Source organism: Ranitomeya imitator, chromosome 9, assembly GCF_032444005.1.
Source record: "Ranitomeya imitator isolate aRanImi1 chromosome 9, aRanImi1.pri, whole genome shotgun sequence".
Taxonomy (NCBI): domain Eukaryota; kingdom Metazoa; phylum Chordata; class Amphibia; order Anura; family Dendrobatidae; genus Ranitomeya; species Ranitomeya imitator.
The window spans coordinates 46,845,683-46,869,810 of NC_091290.1; the positions used below are offsets into that span (position 1 = coordinate 46,845,683).

Below are 24,128 nucleotides of genomic sequence, written 5' to 3' on the forward strand. Positions count from 1 at the left end.
GATAAAATTTGGACCGTTTTTTTTTCATATATGTGTAAAAATGGACGTTTGAATGAAGCCTTATCTTTTTTTACAAGCTCAGCTGTTTCCAAAATTCATCCAGGCTTTGATAAAATTCACAATATTAATGAAGAACCCAGGTATAAACTAATTTTTTTTTGCCCAATAACAAGTGGGAAATTGTTGGAGATGTAAAACTATATTCCAGTACCCGTTGTGCCATTCTCAATTTAAAAGGGGTTCTTTTATTGGAGTCATAAATCAGGCTGGTTTCACAAGTCCGATATTCACAGTCCAATTATGGACTATGATGACAGGCCGTCGGTGTCCTGACCCAATCTCAACAGTAAGGTTGACATTTGTGAGCAAAGACTGCAGGTCTGGACAGTCCTGTCTGTACTAGGACCAGGAATGTTGAACAGGCTTTAGATCGCACAAGGAGGATTTAAGAATGTCCGCCCCTTCCTCATTGTGACCATGTATAACACATACAGCCCACCACTGGCGCACACGAACAGAAAAGGGCCCCTGTGCAAGAACAATATATGGGCCCTTTACAGCCCAAGAGCTCCTAAAAATGCAAAATTTCACCTGCTTTGGAGGTACAAATGGGCCTCCTTACCTCTCGGGCCCCTATGCGGCCACACAGGTTGCACCAATGATATGTCTACCCCTGCAGCCCACAGATTTTAGGGAAATGATGCTTAGTACAATGTCATGCTTCATTTCAGAAGACCAGTCGATTGAGGAGGATTCCAGTCGTTGGAAAAAATGGAATCATCTTATTTTTAGGCGAGTTTATAAAAAATATAAAAAAAAAGATGCTAAAAGTGGACACAAAAGAGCATTGTCCAATATAAAAAGAATTTGGATTTGCAATTAGCAACCTTCAGAGTGCAGAGTCGCAGGTCAGGTTTCAGGGTGGAATTGTGACCTGGAATATTTGGCGTCAGTGATCCAGGCTTACGCTGGCAGCGATAATGAGCAGTTCTTGCCACTGACAGCTATTTGTACGCAGCTAATGAGGTGAGTCATTCTGCAAAGTGGGCGTAATTATTAGAATTTAGCGGCTGAGCGTGTATGATTATATTCTGCAGGCTCAGTCCACCTGAATTATACCAGTCGACATCACAAACTCACAGTTTTATAAGCCTTTGGGAGAATTACTCGGTAGCCTTCTATAGCTCTTGCACAATGACAGGAGTACAAATGAAGCAAGAATATAAAGGTTCTTTGGTCCACAAAGTCAGGGATTGTGTAGATCATGAATAGATTTAAAGAGAACATGTCATGTTGAAAATACTATCTGATCTGCAGGCGGGATTTAACCCCTTCATGACCCTGCCTATTTTGACCTTAAAGACCTGGCCGTTTTTTGTAATTCTGACCAGTGTCCCTTTATGAGGTAATAACTCAGGAACGCTTCAACGGATCCTAGCGGTTCTGAGATTGTTTTTTCGTGACATATTGGGCTTCATGTTAGTGGTAAATTTAGGTCGATAATTTTTGCGTTTATTTGTGAAAAAAATGGAAATTTGGCTAAAATTTTGAAAATTTTGCAATTTTCACATTTTGAATTTTTATTCTGTTAAACGAGAGAGTTATGTGACACAAAATAGTTAATAAATAACATTACCCACATGTCTACTTTATATCAGCACAATTTTGGAACCAAATTTTTCTTTTTGCTAGGAAGTTATAAGGGTTAAAATTTGACCAACGATTTCTCATTTTTACAACGAAATTTACAAAATCATTTCTTTTTGGGACCACCTCACATTTGAAGTCAGTTTGAGGGGTCTATATGGCTGAAAAAGTGACACCATTCTAAAACCTGCATCCCTCATGGTACTCAAAACCACATTCAAGAAGTTTATTAACCCTTCAGGTGCTTCACAGCAGCAGAAGCAACATGGAAGGAAAAAATGAACATTTAACTTTTTAGTCACAAAAATGATGTTTTAGCAACAATTTTTTTATTTTCCCAAGGGTAAAAAGAGACACCAAAAGTTATTGTACAATTTGTCCTGAGTACGCTGATACCTCATATGTGGGGGTAAACCACTGTTTGTGCACACGGCAAGGCTCGTAAGGGAAGGAGCGCCATTTGACTTTTGAATGAAAAATTAGCTCCAATCATTAGCGGACACCATGTCGCGTTTGGAGAGCCCCTGTGTGCCTAAACATTGGAGCTTCCCCACATGTGACCCCATTTTGGAAACTAGACCCCCCAAGGAACTTATCTAGATGCATATTGAGCACTTTGAACCCCCAGGTGCTTCATAAATTGATCCGTAAAAATGAAAAAGTACTTTTTTTCACCAAAAATTTCTATTAGCCTCAATTTGTTTTGTTCATTTCCACATGGGCAACAGGATAAAATGGATCCTAAAATGTATTGGGCAATTTCTCCTGAGTACACGGATACCTCACATGTGGGGGTAAACCACTGTTTGCGCACACGGCAGGGCTCGGAAGGGAAAGAGCGCCATTTGACTTTTTGAATGATAAATTAGCTCCAATCATTAGCTGACACCATGTCGCGTTTGGAGAGCCCCTGTGTGCCTAAACAGTAGAATCCCCCACAAGTGACCCCATTTTGGAAACTAGACCTCCCAAGGAACTAATCTAGATGTGCGGTGACCACTTTAAACCCTCAAGTGCTTCACAGAAGTTTATAACGCAGAGCCATGAAAATAAAAAATCATTTTTCTTTCCTCAAAAATTATATTTTAGCCCACAATTTTTTATTTTCACAAGAGTAACATTAGAAATTGGACCCGAAAAGTTGTTGTCCATTTTGTCCTGAGTACGCCGATACCCCATATGTGGGGGGGGGGGGAAACCACTGTTTGGGCACACGTCGGGGCTCGGAAGGGAAGTAGTGACTTTTGAAATGCAGACTTTGATGGAATGGTCTGCGGGCGTCACGTTGCGTTTGCAGAGCCCCTGATGTGCCTAAACAGTAGAAACCCCCAACAAATGACCCCACTTTGGAAACCAGACCCCCCAAGGAACTTATCTAGATATGTAGTGAGCACTTTGAACCCCCAAGTGCTTCACAGAAGTTTACAACGCAGAGCCGTGAAAATAAAAAAATCATGTTTCTTTCCTCAAAAATGATGTTTTAGCAAGCAATTTTTTATTTTCACAAGGGTAACAGGAGAAATTGGACCCCAGAAGTTGTTGCCGAGTTTGTCCTGAGTACACGGATACCCCATTTGTGGGGGTAAACCACTGTTTGGGCGCACGCCGGGGCTCGGAAGGGAGGGAGCACCATTTGACTTTTTGAATGCAAGATTGACTAGAATCAATGGTGGCAACATGTTGCGTTTGGAGACCCCTGATGTGCCTAAACAGTGGAAACCCCTCAATTCTAACTCCCACACTAACCCCAACACACCCCTAACCCTAATCCCAACAGTAGCCATAACCCTAATCAGAACCCTAACCCCAACACACCCCTAACCACAACCCTAACCCCAACACACCCCTAATCCCAACCCTAATCCTAACCCTAATCCCAAACCTAACCCCAACACACCCCTAACCACAGCCTAATCTTAACTCTATTTCCAACCCTAGCCCAAATTCCAACCCTAACCCTAAGGCTATGTGCCCACGTTGCGGATTCGTGTGAGATTTTTCAGCATCATTTTCGAAAAATCTGCGGGTAAAAGGCACTGCATTTTACCTGCGGATTTACCGCGGATTTCCAGTGTTCTTTGTGCGGATTTCACCTGTGGATTCCTATTGAGGAAAAGGTGTAAAACGCTGCGGAATCCGCACAAAGAATTGAAATGCTGCGGAAAATACAACACAGCGTTTCCGCGCTGTATTTTCCGCACCATGGGCACAGCGGATTTGGTTTTCCATAGGTTTACATGGTACTGTAAACCTGATGGAAAAGTGCTACGAATCCGCAGCGGCTAATCCGCACCGTGTGCACATAGCCTAATTCTAACCCTAACCCTAGTTCTAACCCTAATTCTAGCCACAACCCTAAGGCCAGGTTCACACTGCGCTAGCAGCAGCCCGTTCAGCACATACGCTAACGGGCTGCTGCTAGCGCAAGTGCCGACGTTTGCATCGCGCTAGCGCAGATAGAGCATCTGCTAGCTCTATCTGCGCTATCAGTGACGGACCCGGAATCGCTGCAGCCCGCGTCTCCGGGTCCGTCACTCAATGACGGCACATCCCTAGCGCACGCCCATTGTGATGCGTCCGACATTGCTGTCAATGGCGGCCGTAACGGACTACGTTACACCGCGTTTATGCCGCGGTGTAACGTAGTCCGTCTAACGGACTGCTTAGACGCAGTGTGAACTAACCCTAACCCTAATGGGGCAAAGAGAAAAAAAAAAATTCTTTATTTTATTATTGTCCTTATCTATGGGGGTGATAAAGGGGGGCTTATTTATTACTTTTTTTTATTTTGATCGCTGTGAAAGAACCTATCACAGCGATCAAAATGTACCTGTAACGAATCTATCGGCCGGCAGATTCGGCGGGCGCACTGCGCATGCGCCCGCCATTTTGGAAGATGGCGGCGCCCATCGAACACGTGGACGGAGACCGGGAGGGACACAGGTCGGTAAGAATGATGGGGGGGGCGATCGGACAGCGGGGCGGGGGGCTGACAGCGGGGGGAGCGGGGGACACTATTTGACCGGACGGAGGACCGGAGGGGAGGTGATCGGTGTCGGTGGGGGGGGCAGATCGTGATCTCCAGCCATGGCTGGATTGTAACATTTCACCAATTTTCATTGGTGAAATATTACTATCGCTCTGATTGAAAGTGAAAGTGAAACGTCACTTTCAACAGCCAATCAGAGCGATCGTAGCCACGAGGGGGCGAAGCCACCCCCCCTTGGGCTAAAGTACAACTCCCCATGTCCCTGCAGGCCGGGTGAAATTACAGTTAACCCTTTCACCCGGCCTGCAGGAGCTCAATCCGACCATGATGCATATGCTGCGTCACAGGTCGGATTGGCACAGGTTTTCATGACGCATACGGTGCGTCAAAGGTCGGGAAGGGGTTAACAGAGCTGATCAGATTGATATACAATTTTTATGGAAACGTTTTAGCAAAACATCGTATTCATTAAAATTCCTGGTGTTTGTAGCCTATGAGTCCACTGGACTCATGTATGCAAACATCAGGGAATTCAATTTCTATAATACAAGTTACCGAATATACTTGAGTATAAGCTGAGATTTTCAGCCCAAAAAAATGGGCTGAAAGTGCCCCTCTCGGCTTATACTCGAGTCATGGTCGGCGGGTGAGGGAGATCGACAACTGTCACATACTTACCTGCTCCTGGCGCTGTCCCTGCATGTCCCATGGTCTCTGGGCGCCCGCAGCTCTTCCTCTGTTCAGCGGTCACGTGGTACCGCTCATTAAAGTAATGAATATGGACTCCACTCCCATAGGGGTGAAGCCGCATATTCATTACTGTAATGAGCGGTAACAGTGACCGCTGAACAGAGGAAGACGCTGCGGGCGTCGGAGATCATCTGTCTGGGAGAAGCTGCAAAGGACCGCGCCGGTAGCAGGTGAGTATTTCATATTCACCTTTCCTCGCTTTTTTTTTTTTTTTTCATTGCAGCAGCAGCAGCCTTATATGTGGTACATTGTTATATGGAGCATCTATGGGGCCATAAAGAACTGTATGGAGCATTATATGTGGCACATTATTATATTGAGCATCTATGGGGCCATAATGAACTGTATGGAGCATTATATGTGGCACATTGTTATATGGAGCATGTATGGGGCCATAAAGAACTGTATGGAGCATTATATGTTCCATATACCGTGCTATATAAATAATAATAATAATATTGTTATATGGAGCATCTATGGGGCCATAATGAACTGTATGGAGCATTATATGTGGCACATTTTTATATGGAGCATCTTATGGGGCCATAATCAGCATTTGTGCAGCATTATATGGGCATATTTTAATATGGAGCATCTTATGAGGCCCATCATAAATTTTATGGAACATTTTATGGGGCGTATTTTGTATGGAGCATCTTATGGGGCCCATCATGAACTGTATGGAGCATTATATGGGGCTCCTGATTCAATATGGATATTCAAAAACACAACCTACTGATGTCTCAATTAATTTTACCTTTATTGATATCTATTTTTATTTTAGACATTTACCCAGTTTTTTGTTGCAAAATTAGGGGGGGGGGTCAGCTTATACTCTAGTATATACGGTATATTGAATCTGTTAGTGTCTCCTTCTCTATATCATGCTGAACATAGATCGGACTGCATGTACAACATGACAGGTTCAATTAAAGGCACACTATACATGTACAGACAACACTGACTTCCTCTTATGGCACAAGGCTCCTCGTATTATCTTTATAATTTCTTTATTTTTTTTATATAGCGCTAACATATTCCACAGCGCTTTTACAGTTTGCACACATTATAATCACTGTCCCCGATGGGGCTCACAATCTAGATTCCCTACCAGTATGTCTTTGGAATGTGGGAGGAAAATGGAGTACTCAGAGAAAACCCATACAAACACGGGGAGAACATACAAACTCCTTGTAGATGTTGTCCAAGGTGGGATTAGAACCCAGGACCCCAGCGCTGCAGTGCTAACCACTGAGGCACCGTGCTGCTATGAAATTATTTTTATTTACTTCCTGTTGATCATGAAATTAGCCTTTTCGATTTACTTCCACTACTCGATTGTCTTATTTTGCCCCACTTACTGCATCATTTTGACTCTTACATACATGAAGCTACTACACAAACCTTTTGCTGTTCGTAAATCTTACAGACACCAAGTTAAACCATGACCTCTTCTACAGTCAAATCCAAAAAAAGCATTCAAATTCTGGTGACTTCCAGTGAGAAAATGTGCACCTAGTCTCAAAAGGAATTTTTAAACACAACATCTAACATAATGCTGCACAGAAGAAAATAATGAAATATACGGGTCTTGATACTTCAAATCGGCAGCCGAGGTACTAAAGTTACAGAAAGGTTATAGACAACACACAAAAAAGCAGTTCAAAAGGAGATCAGATCTCAACAGAGTGCTTAGTGAAAGTGCAACTGCTAATGGCCACGAAGAAAAATAGATATCTTCAAAGTCAATACATTTTGGGCCAAATTCATAATTGTATTTGTCCTTATGAATCTCAAGTTTTTCCTGTTTTAGGGTCTTTCATGAATAGAAGATTCACTCATAGTCTATTGGGCTGTTCACATGTCCATGATTTTTTTGTAGATCAATTTGCCCTGAATCTTAAAAGGAGATATGTTTACTTTTTTATTCGAGTCATGGATCAAAATTGCCCATACAAGTCCATGGATCTGTGAAAAATCACTGACAAGACAAATTGCTATTCATGTGCAATCCGGGTACTGTCTGTTCTTAAAGGTAACCTGTCACCAGGTTTGCTGTATTTTTACCCCCAACCAGACCTGAAAAAGAGAAAAAAAGAGCTTTTATTATAGTCAACTGCAGTGCGGTCCGGTCCAAGGACTGTCACTCTTCTTGGTCCGGCGCTTCCCTTCTTCTTGCGATGCGCCCTCCTTCTTGCTTCATGTGGATGACGCGTACTACATCTTCCACGAAGTCCCTCTCGCCATGGCGCTCTTGTGCAGGCGTACTTCTCTGCTCTTACTAGGGCAGAGTAAAGTTAAGCACTGCGCATGCGCTGGGGCTCCTTGACCTTTCCCAGCGCCTGCGTCCTTCAGTACTTTGCCCTGCCCTCAATGGGGCAGAGAAGTATGCCTGAGCAGAAGCGCAATGATGGGTAGACTGTGTGGATGACGTAGGGACGAGTCATCCACACGATGTAAGAAGGAAGGTGGCATCGCTCCAGACCAAGAAAGGGACACCCCTCGGACCGGACCGCCTCGCACGGGAGTATTATAAAAGCTTTTTTTCTTCTCTTACAGGTCGGGTTGGGGGCTTATATACAGCATTATAGAATGCTGTATATAAGCCCTGAATGGTGGTGACCATATTTTATATCGGCCAAACCTGGTGACAGGTTCCCTTTAACATTGTAGTACAGTTAGGTCCATATATATTTGGACAGAGACAACATTTTTCTAATTTTGGTTCTAGACATTACCACAATGAATTTTTAACAAAACAATTAGATGCAGTTGAAGTTCAGACTTTCAGCTTTCATTTGAGGGTATCCACATTAAAAATGGATGAAGGGTTTAGGAGTTTCAGCTCCTTAACATGTGCCACCCTGTTTTTAAAGGGACCAAAAGTAATTAGACAATTGACTCCAAGGCTAATGGACAGGTGTGGGCAATCCCTTCGTTGTGTCATTCTCAATTAAGCAGATAAAGGCCTGGAGTTGATTTGAGATGTGGTGCTTGCATTTGGAAGGTTTTGCTGTGAAGTAAACATGCGGTCAAAGGAGCTCTCCATGCAGGTGAAACAAGCCATCCTTAAGCTGCGAAAACAGAAAAAACCCATCCGAGAAATTGCTACAATATTAGGAGTGGCAAAATCTACAGTTTGGTACATCCTGAGAAAGAAAGAAAGCACTGGTGAACTAATCAATGCAAAAAGACCTGGGTGCCCACGGAAGACAACAGTGGTGGATGGTTGCAGAATAATCTCCATGGTGAAGAGAAACCCCTTCACAACAGCCAACCAAGTGAACAACACTCTCCAGGAGGTCGGCGTATCAATATCCAAATCTACCATAAAGAGAAGACTGCAGGAAAGTAAATACAGAGGGTTCACTGCACAGTGCAAGCCACTCATAAGCATCAAGAATAAAAAGGCTAGACTGGACTTTGCTAAAAAAAACATCTAAAAAAGCCAGCACAGTTCTGGAAGAACATTCTTTGGACAGATGAAACGAAGATCAACCTCTACCAGAATGATGGAAAGAGAAAAGTATGTTGAAGGAGTGGTACAGCTCATGATCCAAAGCATACCACATCATCTGTAAAACATTGTGGAGGCAGTGTGATGGCTTGGGCATGCATGGCTGCCAGTGGCACTGGGTCACTAGTGTTTATTGATGATGTGACACAGGACAGAAGCAGCCGAATGAATTCTGAAGTATTCAGAGCCATACTGTGTGCTCAGATCCAGCCAAATGCAGCCAAACTGATTGGTCGTCGTTTCATACTACAGATGGACAATGACCCAAAACCTAAAGCCAAAGCAACCCAGGAGTTTATTAAGGCAAATAAGTGGAATATTCTTGAATGGCCAAGTCAATCACCTGATCTCAACCCAATTGAGCAGCATTTCACTTGTTAAAGACTAAACTTCAGACAGAAAGGCCCACAAACAAACAGCAACTGAAAACCACCACAGTGAAGGCCTGGCAGAGCATCAAAAAGGAGGAAACACAGTGTCTGGTGATGTCCATGAGTTCAAGACTTCAGGCAGTCATTGCCAACAAAGGGTTTTCAACCAAGTACTAGAAATGAACATTTTATTTACAATTAATCTGTCTAATTACTTTTGGTCCCTTTAAAAACAGGGTGGCACATGTCTAAACCCTTCATCCAATTTTAATGTGGATACCCTCAAATGAAAGCTGAAAGTCTGAACTTCAACTGCATCTGAATTATTTTCGTTAAAATTTATTGCGGTAATGTCTAGAACCAAAATTAGAAAAATGTTGTCTCTGTCTAAATATATATGGACCTAACTGTATATAAGAGAAGTTTTGCAATTTATTTTTTCCATCGGTAAACATCTGTGATGAAAAACTGATGGTAAAACCTGACACTGTCCAAACACTGATGAAAACTGGATCCAAAACACTGATGAAACTCGAATTAAATACAGTGAAGAAAATCAGACCATTTTCTTTTGCACACCAGGAAAAACATAACGGATTTCCGTAGGAGACCATAAAGTGGTTGTCCAGGTTTGGGATGACATATTGCAATCAATATGTGACTGCAGACTTTTGAATTTTCACAGAGAGCACGCCGCACTTCGTCGGGATTCTCCAGTGCCGGTGGCGAGAGTGGGTGTTCAAGTGATGGCAAGTATGCAATTTGCATACATGCCGACTTGACATGCATTGCTCCTCTCAATTCACTTGCATTGAGAGAGGACACACACATCTAGTTGGAATGTGACCAGAGGAATGCAAATTGACCTGTGGTTATTTGAACGACCACCCACTGGGGAATCATGACAGAGTGCAGTGCATGACTGTAGACATCCATCACAAATGTGGACAACCCCTTAAAGATATTTTTTGTTTCCCCCACATTCTTTGAAAATGCACCTATTTTGAAATCTATTTTCTAGTTTTTCGTCTGTGTGTTTTTTTTGAGGGGGGGTGTTATTATTATGGGCGTGGCTTTTGTAATCCAGATGTTCATGGCCAATTCATTATTTGCGACTTTAAGAAGTCAAAATTATTTGTACTCCAATTCCCTCTATAGTGATTTTACAGCAAATAATAGGAGTTGCATTTGACATTTTGATGGACCATGTGTCTTTCTGCTCTTAGAAGGAGCAGAAAGCTAAAGTATGAAAATAAAGAGCATTTTTTACAGGGCACAAAAAATGGCAATGACTACCATTAGACAAGAAAAGAAATGAGACTTAAAAAAATAAGGTGAACTGGGTCTTTAGTGTTTTTTTCCCACAGATCAGCCACATCCAACTTCCCAACGGCCCTGCGCTTAGTTACCCGATGTTTACCCTGGTTACCATTGAAGACATCGCTGGATCGGTGTCACACACGCCGATCCAGCGATGTCCACGGGAGATCCAGCGACGAAATAAAGTTCTGGACTTTGTCCAGCGACCAACGATCTCCCAGCAGGGGCCTGATCGTTGGTCGCTGTCACACATAACGATTTCCTTAACGATATCGTTGCTACGTCACAAAAAGCAACGATATCGTTAATGATATCGTTATGTGTGAAGGTACCTTTATGGTATTTGGCACCAAGACATCAGCATCAGATCCTTTTCCAAGGTGAGGTCTCCATTGTTAAGCCATCTTGAAGAACACATCTGGATCATACTGAGATCTGTGGAATTTGGAGGCCAAACCACCACCTAGAGCTTTTTTGATATGTCCTTCAAACCATAGCTGAGCAATATTTGCAGTATGGCAAGGTGCATTACCCAGCTGAAAGAGGCCGTAGACATTAGTAAACACCACTGCTATTAAGGGTTATACGTGGCCTGCAAAACTGTGTAGATAGGTCATAACATCCACATAAATGACAGGACCTAAGTTCCCCAGGAGAACATTGCTCACAGCAACATACTGGAACCATCGGCTTGTCTTCTAATTAAGTATCTCAGTTCCACTTCTTTCCCAGCTAAGTGAAGCGCACACACCCTCCAGTCCAAAAAATATAAAATAAACACATGATTCATCAGACCAGAACATCATCTTCTATTGCTCAAAGGTCCAGTTCTGATGCTCACATTGTATGTGCTTTTGGTTTTGAACTTGGTTCAGCACTCTGACTTGTCTGCAACTATACAGCCTCACGAACAGCAAGCTGCAAACCCCTTTGGATTGTGCGACTTTTCTGACAACCACCATTGGAGGTGTGAGCTCATCGTCAATCTTCAGTCAGACTGTTACTTTGCCTACCGATTTCCTCCTGAAAATTGACAATTCAGATCATTGGCATGGACACGCTGATGGGCAAAATTGAATGCTCTCCCATGCTGCTGGCAGAGACAGCTTTGCACCATGGGAGAGGCGCAGGGACACTAAGGCTGGCTGGATCCATGACAGTTTCAGAGCAGAGCTTGGAAAATGTAAACAGTTGGAAACACAAATTCCTTGTCTAGGAAAATCGGTCACTCTGAGGTGGATGGTAATTTAAGCAACGGGAAGTAAACTATAGAATTAAAAAATTCCACTGTTCCGGAGATCAGGAAAAAATTTAAATAAGTAAATTGTTTTTACAAACACTTTGCAATTTTAACCATTTATGAGCATGAGGCTGTTACAACCCTATAGCTCTCGAAACAATAAAGAGATGAACTGGAATATAAGTCGGAGTGCATACAATATGTAGGTGCATGTTCACACTGGCCACTAAACAGAAAGAACCCAAGATAAAAGCAGAATGAGCAGATACCCTGCAGTAAGTAAATAAATAGCAATAGAACATGAAAATAACATAGGGTACTTAGTTAACATAATTTTGAATAAAAATAAAGTAAAAGCCATCCCACCACATCAAGGTGACCTTATGCGGAACGGTCCTAACCTCGAGTATTAAAACCTTACCATATCACATGACGAAAACGTCAATAACGGAAGAGAAGGACCAACAACTTAAACTTAACTTTGAAAATCACTTTATTAAGTTATTTGAGTTCAGTCCTGTAACAAACTTGCATCTAAGTGGCTTCCACTACTTCTAGTCTAGCTTTTTTTGTACTCCAATACTAAAAATTGGGAGTAGAAGTCTGGCAGTAAAAGGGAAGGTACCTTATGTTCTCGTTACTCTGCAAGGTATTCAGTGCAGGTATCCTCCTCTCAGTGCTCACAAGGATGTGTTTCCTGCACTGTGCCATCCGCAGTAACGCGCCCAAGAGAGTCGAACCTAGCGCTGGTGAGGTGAGATTAGGCAGTGTGCCGGCTCTATAGGCTTATTTTTACAGGACTGAAGCCAAATTGCTTAATAAAGTGATTTGCAAAGTTAAATAACTTTCAATGCAGGATAGAATTATAAATAAATGTGAAAGTTTAGATACTCATTAACACTATTTTGGCACTGCATCTAAACTAATAGAGGATATAGAGAACATACAGTATAATGTGATGGTCTCAAAGTCTAAGGACACAATTTCTAACATCTTATGTCCAACACCTGCCTATGGGATATTTGTGTGTGTGTGTGTGTGTATATATATATATATATATATATATATATATATATATATACACATATATATGTGTATATATATATATATATATACACATATATATGTGTATATATATATATATATATATATATATATATATATATATATATATATACACACACACACATATATATATCTCAATAAACAGCATCAATACTTTACAAGAAAGGGTTTTAGAAAATTTAAGTGGTGATAGATACAGGAATGACCAGAAAAAGTACAGTAAGTAACAGATCTTGTAATTTCCATCGACATGAAACCTGCGGGCAGCATTATATACTTAGAAGACACGCAGAAACTGAAAGAGTTAGGGGTAAATCAGCAATGCCTTAGGGAAATATGGTGTGCAGCTATTAAATGGAAAATAAGCGGAGTAATGGATTTTCCGGGCCGTTACCAAGAGCCTAAAGGGAATTGTAGGATAACGTAATTAGGAGGCACCCGCAGAAAGCAGTTATGGGTCACAGGTTTTTATCGGGTTATTACAGATAAGCAGCCCACACAGTGACTGTATTCATCAGACATAAAGGCAGGTCAGGAACAACATGCAGACTCTTTACCTCGCTCACAAGCACCTTCAAAATGAATGACAGATTTTATTGAAGAGGAAAGAGAGCGGCGTCTACTGCTGAAAGAAGAAGAAACGCAAAACAATTGTCTAAAACTACAAAGTCTGCAAATAAAAGCAAAAGATTGGGTACAAGTCTACTGCAGATGCAGTGTTAGCATTTACATACATACAGTCATGGGAAAAACTAAGTACACCCTCTTTGAATTCTAGGGGTTTATGTACAGACGTAATAAAAATCCATCAAATCCTTAAAGAGTCTTAAAATTAGATACATAAAACCTCAGATGAAAAAACGTGACAGATTACACGGGTCATTATTTCTTTACCAAACAAGGCCAAAATGTAGAAGCCGTGTGAAACATTAGGAGATATTTGCCTAAATGTAATACTTATGACCATGTGATATTTCAGTTTTTCTTTACTTAAAGGGAACCTGTCACCCCGTTTTTTCAGATTGAGATAAAAATACTGTTAAATAGGGCCTGCGCTGTGCGTTACTATAGTGTATGTAGTGTACCCTGATTCCCCACCTATGCTGCGAAATACATTACCAAAGTCGCCGTTTTCGCCTGTCAATCAGACTGGTCAGGTCAGGTGGGCGTGGTGACATCGCTCTTTCACCAGCTTTCCGTTGGTGGAGTAGTGGTGTGCGCATGTCCTAGTTACGAATCCACTGCGCGCACGTGAAGAAACAGCGCGCGATCTGCGCTATTACCCCTGTCATCGGTGGGGGCGGCCATCTTCCTGGGGCCGCGCGTGCGCAGATGGAGTGCTCTGCTGCACGGGGCTTCAGGAAAATGGCCGCGGGATGCCGCGCGTGCGCAGATGGAGATCGCGGCGGCCATTTTCCTGAAGCCGAGATGCAAATAATAAAAAAAATAAAAAATCATTATATACTCACCTTCCGCCGCCTTTCCCGCTCCTCGCAACGCTCCGGTCACCGCTCCATGCAAGCGGCAGGTTCCAGTGGCAAGGATGGTATGCGACAAGGATCTGCCATGACGTCACAGTCATGTGACCGCGACGTCATCACGGGTCCTGCGCTACCAACCCTGGGATCGGAAGCTGCCGAGTGCACCGCACACAGGCGACATGACTACAAGGGCTCCTTCGGAAGGTGAGTATATGTTTATTTTTTATTTTTTAACCTGTGACATACGTGGCTGGGCAATATACTACGTAGCTGGGCAATATACTACGTGACTGACCAATATACTACGTGGCTGGGCAATATACTACGTGGCTCTGTGCTGTATACTACGTGGCTCTGTGCTGTATACTACGTCGCTGTGCAATATACTACGTGGCTCTGTGCTATATACTACGTGGCTCTGTGCTGTATACTACATGGCTCTGTGCTGTATACTACGTCGCTGGGCAATATACTACGTGGCTCTGTGCTGTATACTACGTCACTGGGCAATATACTACGTAACTGGGCAATATACTACGTGGCTGGACAATATACTACGTCGCTGGGCAATATACTACGTGACTGGGCAATATACTACGTGACTGGGCAATATACTACGTGGCTGGGCAATATACTACGTGGCTGGGCAATATACTACGTGGCTGGGCAATATACTACGTGGTTGGGCAATACACTACGTGGCTGTGCAATATACTACGTGGACATGCATATTCTAGAATACCCGATGCGTTAGAATCGGGCCACCATCTAGTTATTATTAAGGGACTTGTAGAAGCAACCACCATTTAGCGGGGGCGCCACTGTCGTTTATATATACTGTGCCAACCTTAGCTGTTACATGGTTGCATAGTAAGATGTTCATAGGGGAAGTAGCAACGGTTTCTACCCGGCCTTTCATGTAGAGTTGGGTGACTCGGCAGTTTGAACAAATTTGTATCATTAGGGACGTGACTAATTTGTGTTCACTTGGGTTGATATATGTCGTGGTTTTAATGAGATTTAATACATTTTTAATTTTAGAGGTTATGTTATACTTCTATAATTCCCCAACTGATTTATAGAATTGTAAGCAATTGACATAGCTAGGCAGCAGAAAGCGAACACAGCACATCACGCTGAAAACACCATCTCCACTATCAAACATGGTGGTAGCAGAGGCATGCTGTGGGGATGTTTTCTTCAGCAGGGGCAGGGAAGCTGGTCAGAGTTCATGGAAGGATGGCGGGAGCTAAATAAAGGTTAATCCTGGAGGAAATCCTGAGACTTCAGATTGTGGTGTAGATTCAGCTTCAGGCAGGACAACAACCCTAAACATCCTGCCAGAGCTAGAATGGAATGATTTAGAACAAAGATTATTTGTCACTATTCCTCTTCTCAGTGTGGTAAGTAGCAGCTCAGTCGTCCAATTTGGGGCATGGGTATACTGAGCTCTTGGTATTGTGATAAATAGCTCAGATGTCCAATCTGAGGCTTGGGCATGCTGTGCTGTCAGTGTGGGAAGTGACAGTCCAGTCACCTATTCATGGCCAGGTCATGCTGGGTTTCCTACTGGTGTCTAATGTTCAGAATTATTCTCAGGCTATTTAGCTGGCTGTCTGCCTCTCATCTCTGCCAGTTGTAGCTCTGCTCAGTTTGGTGTGTGTTGGCTCTGTGCTTTGAGTTCTAGTATTTTGATCTTTATTGACCAACTTTGGATTTGCCTTTGACTCTCCATTTGTCTATCCCCTTTGTTTTGATCCACTACCTTCTTTGAATTCTGACCCTGGACTAAGACTTGATTACACCTTTGTCTTACGCCTATGTTTATGACGTACCCTCATGGCTTTTGATGTCTGACTTCCCCACCTCATGTCGTGTCCGTAAGTAGTGATTAGCGTCACAATATTCTTGTGTTTAATTGGCCCAGCAAAAGCCCAAATCTAAATCTGATTGAGAACCTGTGGCAAGACTTGAAAATTGCTGCTCACAGAGGTCTCCATCCACATTCCATGAGCTACATTTAGACTGCAAAGAGGAATGTGCGAAAATTTCAGCCTGTAGATGTACAAAGCTGGTAGAGACATGCCCCAAAAGACTTTTTGCAGTAATTGCAGCGAAAGGTGGTCCTACAAAGTATTGACTAAGGGAAGCGAAATATAAATGTGTAATGGGAGTGGTGGAAATACCGTGCCGTGGTCCGAGGAGAGCCTGGAGGGGCGTGACTAGGTAAGCACTTGATTCTTTACTAGAAACCCTGATAGTGGGGTTAGGCTTGGCTCCCGATGGACACTAGGTGCTACACCAGGACAGACCTGGGACGCATGGCAGGTAACCCCCTAGGGACAGCTAGCTGTAACGGCCTGGTAGGAGAGTTCAGCTGATACAGGGATTCATGGCAGGAACACATGAACCACATATGCTGGCAGGTATGGCTGGTATACATATAGGCACTGGCAGGTGGAGGCTGGCATGGCTAGTATACAGATAGGCAGTGGCAGGTGAAGGCTGGTATACAAACAGGTACTGGCAAGTACAGGCTGCTATACAGATAACCACTGGAAGGTGCGGGCTGGTCCGGTTAGTATACATATAAGCACTGAAAGGTGCAGGCTAGTATGGCTCAAATACAGGGTAACATGGCAAATAAAAGTACTGGATAGGTAGACTGACTAGCGGTTACTGGGGACCTGACAACAAGCAAGCGTGCAAGGGACTAACTATACACATTGTTCAGGCATCTAAATTCAGGTGGCGGTGCCTTAAATAGTAAGTGTCTCCTAGTCATTGGCTGGTGACACTTTAGGAGGGAGAGCGTGCGCTTGCGCCCTTAGCACAGTGACCGGGGATCTGCGCATCATGCTCTAACCGCGGGCAGCAGCTGGAGATGTAAAAGGAGGAAGCGCGGAATGGTGTCCGCGGAGGTGAGTGAGCCGTCGTCCCTGCAGGGGGAGTAGAGAAGCAAGCAGGGACCCCAGAGCTACAAAATGCAAGTCTCAATTTTCAGATTTATATTTTTAAAATTAATTAGAAAACATTGTATAATTTCTGTTACACTTCAGAAATACTTGCTATTTTATGTTGGTATATCACATAAAATCCTAATAAAATGCATTTACGCTTGTGTGTGCAACGTAAAAAAATGTGGAAAAGTTCATGGGTATGAATACTTTTACAAGGAACTCTATATAGATACACATGGGAATAAAACTTTACGGCCATTTTACCAACCACTTTGTTTTTGTGGGGATACGATTCTCTGGGACACCATGGAAGTGGCTGGATGTTAAGGATATTTGTTTAGAGGACTTTCCACAAACAGAATATTTTCATGTGTAAAGTCTTTATTTTTTTTTTTTTTATCATTCACTTCATGGTAACGTTGGGTGACAGCCAATATGTCAACCATTAGTGTTTTGTAAGACTGTAAGTATATGATTACAAGTCATGGATTTTAGGATTTAGGAATGGATTACGTGAGTAAATCCTTATTGAATCTGCCAACTCTCCACATTCATTACATATGAATGGGGTTTTTATAATTTAAAAAAGCAAAAAAAATAAAAAGCCTGGCAAATTTTTACCAGTTCCACAAAAAATAATAAACATGCACATTATATTTGTGGTTTCGTCCCCTTGGAGACGAACTGGCAAAATGTGCATCAGGAGGATCAATCTACCTTACTGTATTGGTATCTATTTATTCTTTGGCCATATTTATATGTATTTATTTGCTATCTTATCTATTTCTCTTCCCCCCCAAGAAAAAACACTATGCACTTTACAACTATCATACACCAAGACGTCAAAACAATATGTATAGTGTGTGGTAAATGTTGGTTTGCTTACCCCGGTGCTACCGCAGGAGGAATAACCAGGATGAACTGAAGATGAGCCTGCTGAAGCGCTTGCCCAATATGTGTCAACATGTGAACCAGCTCCCTGCAACAAGGAAAAACAGGCAGAACAGATTAATAAAATTCTATAAAAGAATACATAAATTGCTAGTATTATTAATGGACACACTTGGCTGCAAATTTTGGGCTGCAGTTTAATGGGTGTGTCTACTTTTAACAAAAATTGTCTCTAAAAGAAAGCAATGGGTTGCAATGGAAAGTTTCAGCCAATTAGTTTCACATTACGTTAATGCCGCGATGTAAAGCAGTCCATTAACGCTGCCATTAAACTCTATTTCGGGCGCATCGCTAGCGCACGCCCAAAATGTAATTGAGTGACGGACCCTGGGACGCAGGCTGCAGCGTTTAACGCATGTGTTGAACGGGCTGCTGTTAACGCAATGTGAACCTAGCACATTTGAGTTTTGAGATAACAGAATTTTATTCCCAATTTTAAATTTCCCTTATCCGCTTGACCGTCTCACTTTATAATAAGATCTCTACAGTGCTCATTAGATTACTGTGATACCTAATGTCTATAGTAAGACCTGTCCAAGAGCCTGGGCTCTAGGTGTATTTCAGAATTGGACAGATAGATTGTCAGCATCAAGTCAATCTACCCGACAACCATCTTTATTGTCATCAACAACTAAAATAACAAATTTTATAATATGAATACATATCTGAACAGGCAAAGATTCTAATACGCTTTATATATACACACAATCTGGCCTGCAAGACAAGAAGACCTATCAATATACTTACCTACAGAGCGGTCTGGTCCGATGGGCATCTCTGGCCTTGACCCGCCGTGTTATCTCTTCTAGCAATCGACGTCCTCCTGTCCTGCTATGTGTGGATGACGCGTTCTATGTCATCCACGCAGTGTCCAGCATCGTGCTCCTGCGCAGGAGCTCTTCTGTCTTCCCTGTCAAGGGCAAAGTACCACAGTGCGCATGCGCCGACGCTCTTTGGCCTTTTCCTGCGCATGCACACTGCAATACTTTTCTCTGCCCTTCACAGGGCAGAAAGATGAGCGCAATGCCGGGAACACTGTGTGGATGACACAGGACGCGTCAGCCACATGAAGCAAGAAAGAGGACAGCGCTCCTAAGAGGAGGCTCCGGATCATGACCAGATATGCCCCGTAGGTGAGTATACTAAAAAGACTATTTCTGGTCTTGCAGGCTCGATGGGAGAAGATATACAGCATATTGGAATGCTGTATATCATGGCTGAAAGGTACTGGCCTTAAAGCATTTGGGAAAAACCTGGTGACAGGTTCCCATTAACAGATTCTACGAAAAATGATCTTTGGATCCAGACCTATGGTATATGGTTACCAACCTTTGGCAATACTCAGATAAGTGCAAAAGAGATCCCTTGCATCAGAAAAACAGAAGCAGAAAGACCCCATTGATTATTATGGAGTCTGTCTGTTATAGGGTTTTATTTTTTTATTTTTTTTTTAGAATAGAATAAAAATTTCTGCATTCGGCACTTTGTCTTCTGCTCTAAAAAAAACAGACAAAAAAAATTGGACCCCACAATAAGGTTGTGATACTTTTGTTAAATAATATACTTCTTACAATATAATTTACTTTTGAGTCCCTGCATTAAAAGTTTCATAACATTTTTATTTTGAGACCAAAGGATCTGTATACCATCTCTTGTTTACTGACAAGCGAGTTGCAGTTTTAGGGCTTATGCACGTACGTGTTTCTGATCATGTTTCATTATGTTTGTAAGGCTAGTTTCACACATCAGTTTTTTGTTTTCAGGCTAAATCCGGATAATTTAAAAAAAAAAAACGGATCCGACATAAATTGCGAAAAACTGATGCGCCGGATCCGTTTTTTAGCTGGATCTGGTGTTCTTTAATGCACATGGATTTTTTTTTGAGAGAGAGAGACCAGAACGGCAAATCTACATGATTTGTATGGAAAATGCTTTGAAAACCGGATCCAGGCGCCGTATTCATTGTTTCACACCTCTGTTTCATGTGTTTTTGCCTGATTCCGTCACTGTAAGTTTTTTTCCGCCGGACAAAAAAAACGTTGCAGTGGATGTTTTCTCAGTCCGCAGGAAACGACTATTTGGACGAATCCGGAAAAAAAATAGATGAAACGTTTGGCCATCAGGCACAATCCGGCGCTAATACAACTCTATGGGGAAAAAACGGATCCGGCATAAAAAAAAAAAAAAAAAACAGATCTGTTTTTTCCAAAAATTGCCGGATTGTGCCTGAAACAAAAAACCTGATGTGTGAAAGTAGCCTAAGGAGGCAGGGTGAACAAATACAGAATTTTTCTGGCATTTTCTTCTTTAACATTGTTTCCCATAGAGGATAAATAAGGTGTTTATTTTATCAAACAGATCATTATTATAAAGAAAATAATTTATTTTTAACCTTTGTGTGCCTGCCTCACTTAAAGGGAACAAGTCACGTGAAATAACGCTATGAACTTGCAGATATGGGGTTAATCTGCAGGTTAATAGCGTTCTGAACTTTACCCGTTGCCGGATGGAAATTCACTTTATTCTCCCCAGCAGCGTTCCAGTTTCAGCCATAGTGGTGGTGCGGGTTCAGACACCGATCTGTGTTAATCATGCCCCACACTGACTGGCAGCTGACCCCTATTCTGTTCTGCTGTCCAGTGCTGGGGGAGCGGCAGGTTCCCTGCATAAAGCAAGTAGTAATTACCTCTACTCTTGACTTCTTGGGGTGTGAACGTGCAACCTTAATGGGAATCTGTCAACAAATTTTTGCTATGCAATCTGAAGGGAGCAGGGAACATGAGGTAGGGGCAGAGACACGAACTTCAGTGGTATCACTTATAAGGCTGTGTGATGTTTCACTACAATAAATGTTTTATCAGCAGAGAATTATCAGTGCTGGACTAGCTTCCCACGTGCATCCTTGACAAACCACACTCTCGGCACTGAATAGCAGCTTACAGTCAACATACAATGTACCGTATATAAAAAGCTGATAATCAGTGGTGTGGGCAGGATTAGCTTTCTAAGCTTTGCTATATGCTGCATCTAAAAACTTTGATTGTATCAGAACTGCTGCATTCATTGAATGGAACCTGTCACCTAAATTTGGCGGGACCGGTTTTCGGTCATATGGGCGGAGTTTTCAGGTGTTTGATTCACCCTTTCCTTACCCACTGGCTGCATGCTGGCCGCAATATTGGATTGAAGTTCATTCTCTGTCCTCCGTAGTACATGCCTGTGCAAGGCAATCTTGCCTTGCGCACGCGCAGTATGCTTTGCCCAGCTGCGGGCAAAGCTGAAAAGCATTCGTGCGCATGCACCGGCGCACTATGTCCCGGAACTATTTCGCTGTGTTTTGGGACATGCTTTTCGGCTTTGCCCGCCGTTGGGCAAAGCATACTGCGCGTGTGCAAGGCAAGATTGCCTTGCGCAGGCGTGTACTACGGAGGACAGAGAATGAACTTCAATCCAATATTGCGGCCAGCATGCGGCCAGCGGGTAGGGAAAGGGTGAATCAAACACCCGAAAACTCCGCCCATATGACCGAAAACCGGTCCCGCCAAATTCAGGTGACAGGTTCCCTTTAAACTACCAGTAAGTGATACATCACTGAATTCAGGCTCTTTCTTCATACTGCTTTAAGATAAGGTACGGAATATGAAGATGGGTGTCAATCAAAGTACACCAAACAAAAAAAATTAAAAAATTCGATTTTGCTAATTATAAGGTTAATAACAAGGTATAAAACCATTGTCATATGTCTGACACATACAGTATGGGGTCAGAAATAATGAAATGCTAAATTTCCACAAAAAGATCGAATTGATCAAAAAATCAAAGTCTACATTTTTTAAGGTTTTTTTTTTCGATTTGGTGTATCTCAGATGAGGAAGCAAAAACCTGACGGCAGATTCCCTTTAAACAAGGCAAGTTATGAACTTTAAAAGGGATAATGTTCTTTGATCAGGAGCACACCGCTCCTTGGCCTCCCAACTTCCTGCTTTCTCACATGATTGACATTTGGGTCCTGCAGGTTTCACCGCTGGCCTGAATGGTGCATCCTACGTTGCTGCTAGTGGAGGTCGCTTTGTCTCAGCAGCATTGGAGGAACCTGTCCGGCTAGTTTCAGGGTATTACGTGAAGGCTTTAACAGCAAAGAGATTGCAAGTGCATGTTCCTTACCATGGAAATCGGCCACTTCTGACAGACGGTGGTCGGTAGCCTAAACGATTAGCTGTATACTAGAGATTAAAAATCCCTCCATTCTTTAGAATGCACATGAGTTTACGGTAATTAAGAGATAAATTGCAAAGTTATGTCCTTTTACAAAACACTTTTGCGATTTTACTCAATTAACAATAGGAGACAACCCCTTTAATTCTGTCGCCAAGATTTACGGTTTCAATTGATAAATGAGATACACTGCATTTAGGAAAGAGTATAGGAATATACCGCGAGAAATGTCTTATTTTCTTGGCAAATAACAACCGTTCGAAAATTAAAAAATAGCAAGACTTTGTGCGGTGTGTTTCTTGGTGTAACGGAGCCTTAGATTTAGCTCAGCAGTTGAGCGTCTTGTTAAATTCAATAGAACCCTTAAGGAATTTAGAAATAAAAAAATTCTAACGCATTTAAAGGAGTCAGTGCAATAACCCTGACACCTGGATAGACCATATATTTATATCTACTCTACATACGAGAGGAGAAGGGGAACAACACGAGAAAGGAGGTTTAACGGAAGACGACAAGAAAAGAGAAGCCGCCAGCCTCTGACTTCACGTTCTATCTGTGTTCAAAATGTCCCACGGGAATTTTCTTGAAGAGAGAAACTTCTGCGCTTTCCTTAAGTCTGTGTAGATTTTACTTTCATCATTAGAAACGACTCCATATGCATCTCAAGAGAAACAACCATCCTGTGATAGAAATAGGCGCAGTCAGATATTTTATTTTATGGTTGTTAACTACTTTTTTGGGGGTTATAGTGGAAAATAGAGACGCAGACCAAGAAATCTTCGTGTTTTGTCAACAGGCAGGAGTAGCTGACGCTTAAAGGCAATGATGGCTTTTCTAGTAAGTCTGCTAATGCCGGTTACTATAATTGAAGTCATTTCAGTGACTAATGAAAGATAATTGGAAAAGGTCTGCGAATATTCTGTATACGTTATGTGTGTGCTATGATTGGAACAGAGATTGTAGGAAAAGTCATTATGTAACCGCCGGAACTCCTTTAATGTAGACTTTCTTTATAAATTACTGGCTGCAAATGTAGCTTAAACCAAAAATCATTTTTAATGCAATCTCTATAGATTTACTATAAAATGTAAATGTGGAAAGACTTGAACATTAACAGTTTTAAAGCTCAAGCAGGTCCGTCAGTCACTGCCATACATATGGAGACCTAGAGTTTTTGGAAACCTTTAAAGGAGACGTCTGGTTCTTTAATATTGGTAGCCTCTCATTAGGATAGGTCATCAATACCAGATTGGATGGGGTGCGACATCGGCGTCCCAGGCGATCAGCTTAGTTGCGGAGCAGGACAGCATGGCTCCACCAACTGCACAGTGGCCGCGGCGGGGTACTGCACATCCACCCCTATCTGAATGGGTTTGCAGCTGAGGGAGCTGTGTTGTTACTTTCAGCAACTAAGTACATCCGTCTGGGAACAGCTGATCGGTGGGGTGCTGGGTGTCGCACCCCAACCAATCTGGTATTGATGACCTAACCTAAGGAAAAGCCATCACTATAAAAGTACTGGACAACCCCTTTAAGAACTAGCAGTTTTACATTTTTGCCCCTTATATTTTTCCTCCTCTTCTTCCAAGACCCATGACTTTTTTATTTTTCAATTAACATAG

At 42.4% G+C, this 24,128-nt stretch overlaps 1 protein-coding gene across 2 annotated transcripts in view; it reads right to left on the reverse strand.

The window, feature by feature from the left end:
• The window catches only part of CHID1 (chitinase domain containing 1), a 507,376-nt gene that overhangs the window by 387,694 nt on the left and 95,554 nt on the right, over positions 1–24,128 (reverse strand). For both annotated transcript variants that reach the window (XM_069740216.1, XM_069740217.1), the window contains exon 8: positions 18,227–18,319. In XM_069740216.1, the coding sequence (XP_069596317.1) occupies positions 18,227–18,319 (93 nt within the window). The remainder of the gene's footprint in view (positions 1–18,226; positions 18,320–24,128) is intronic.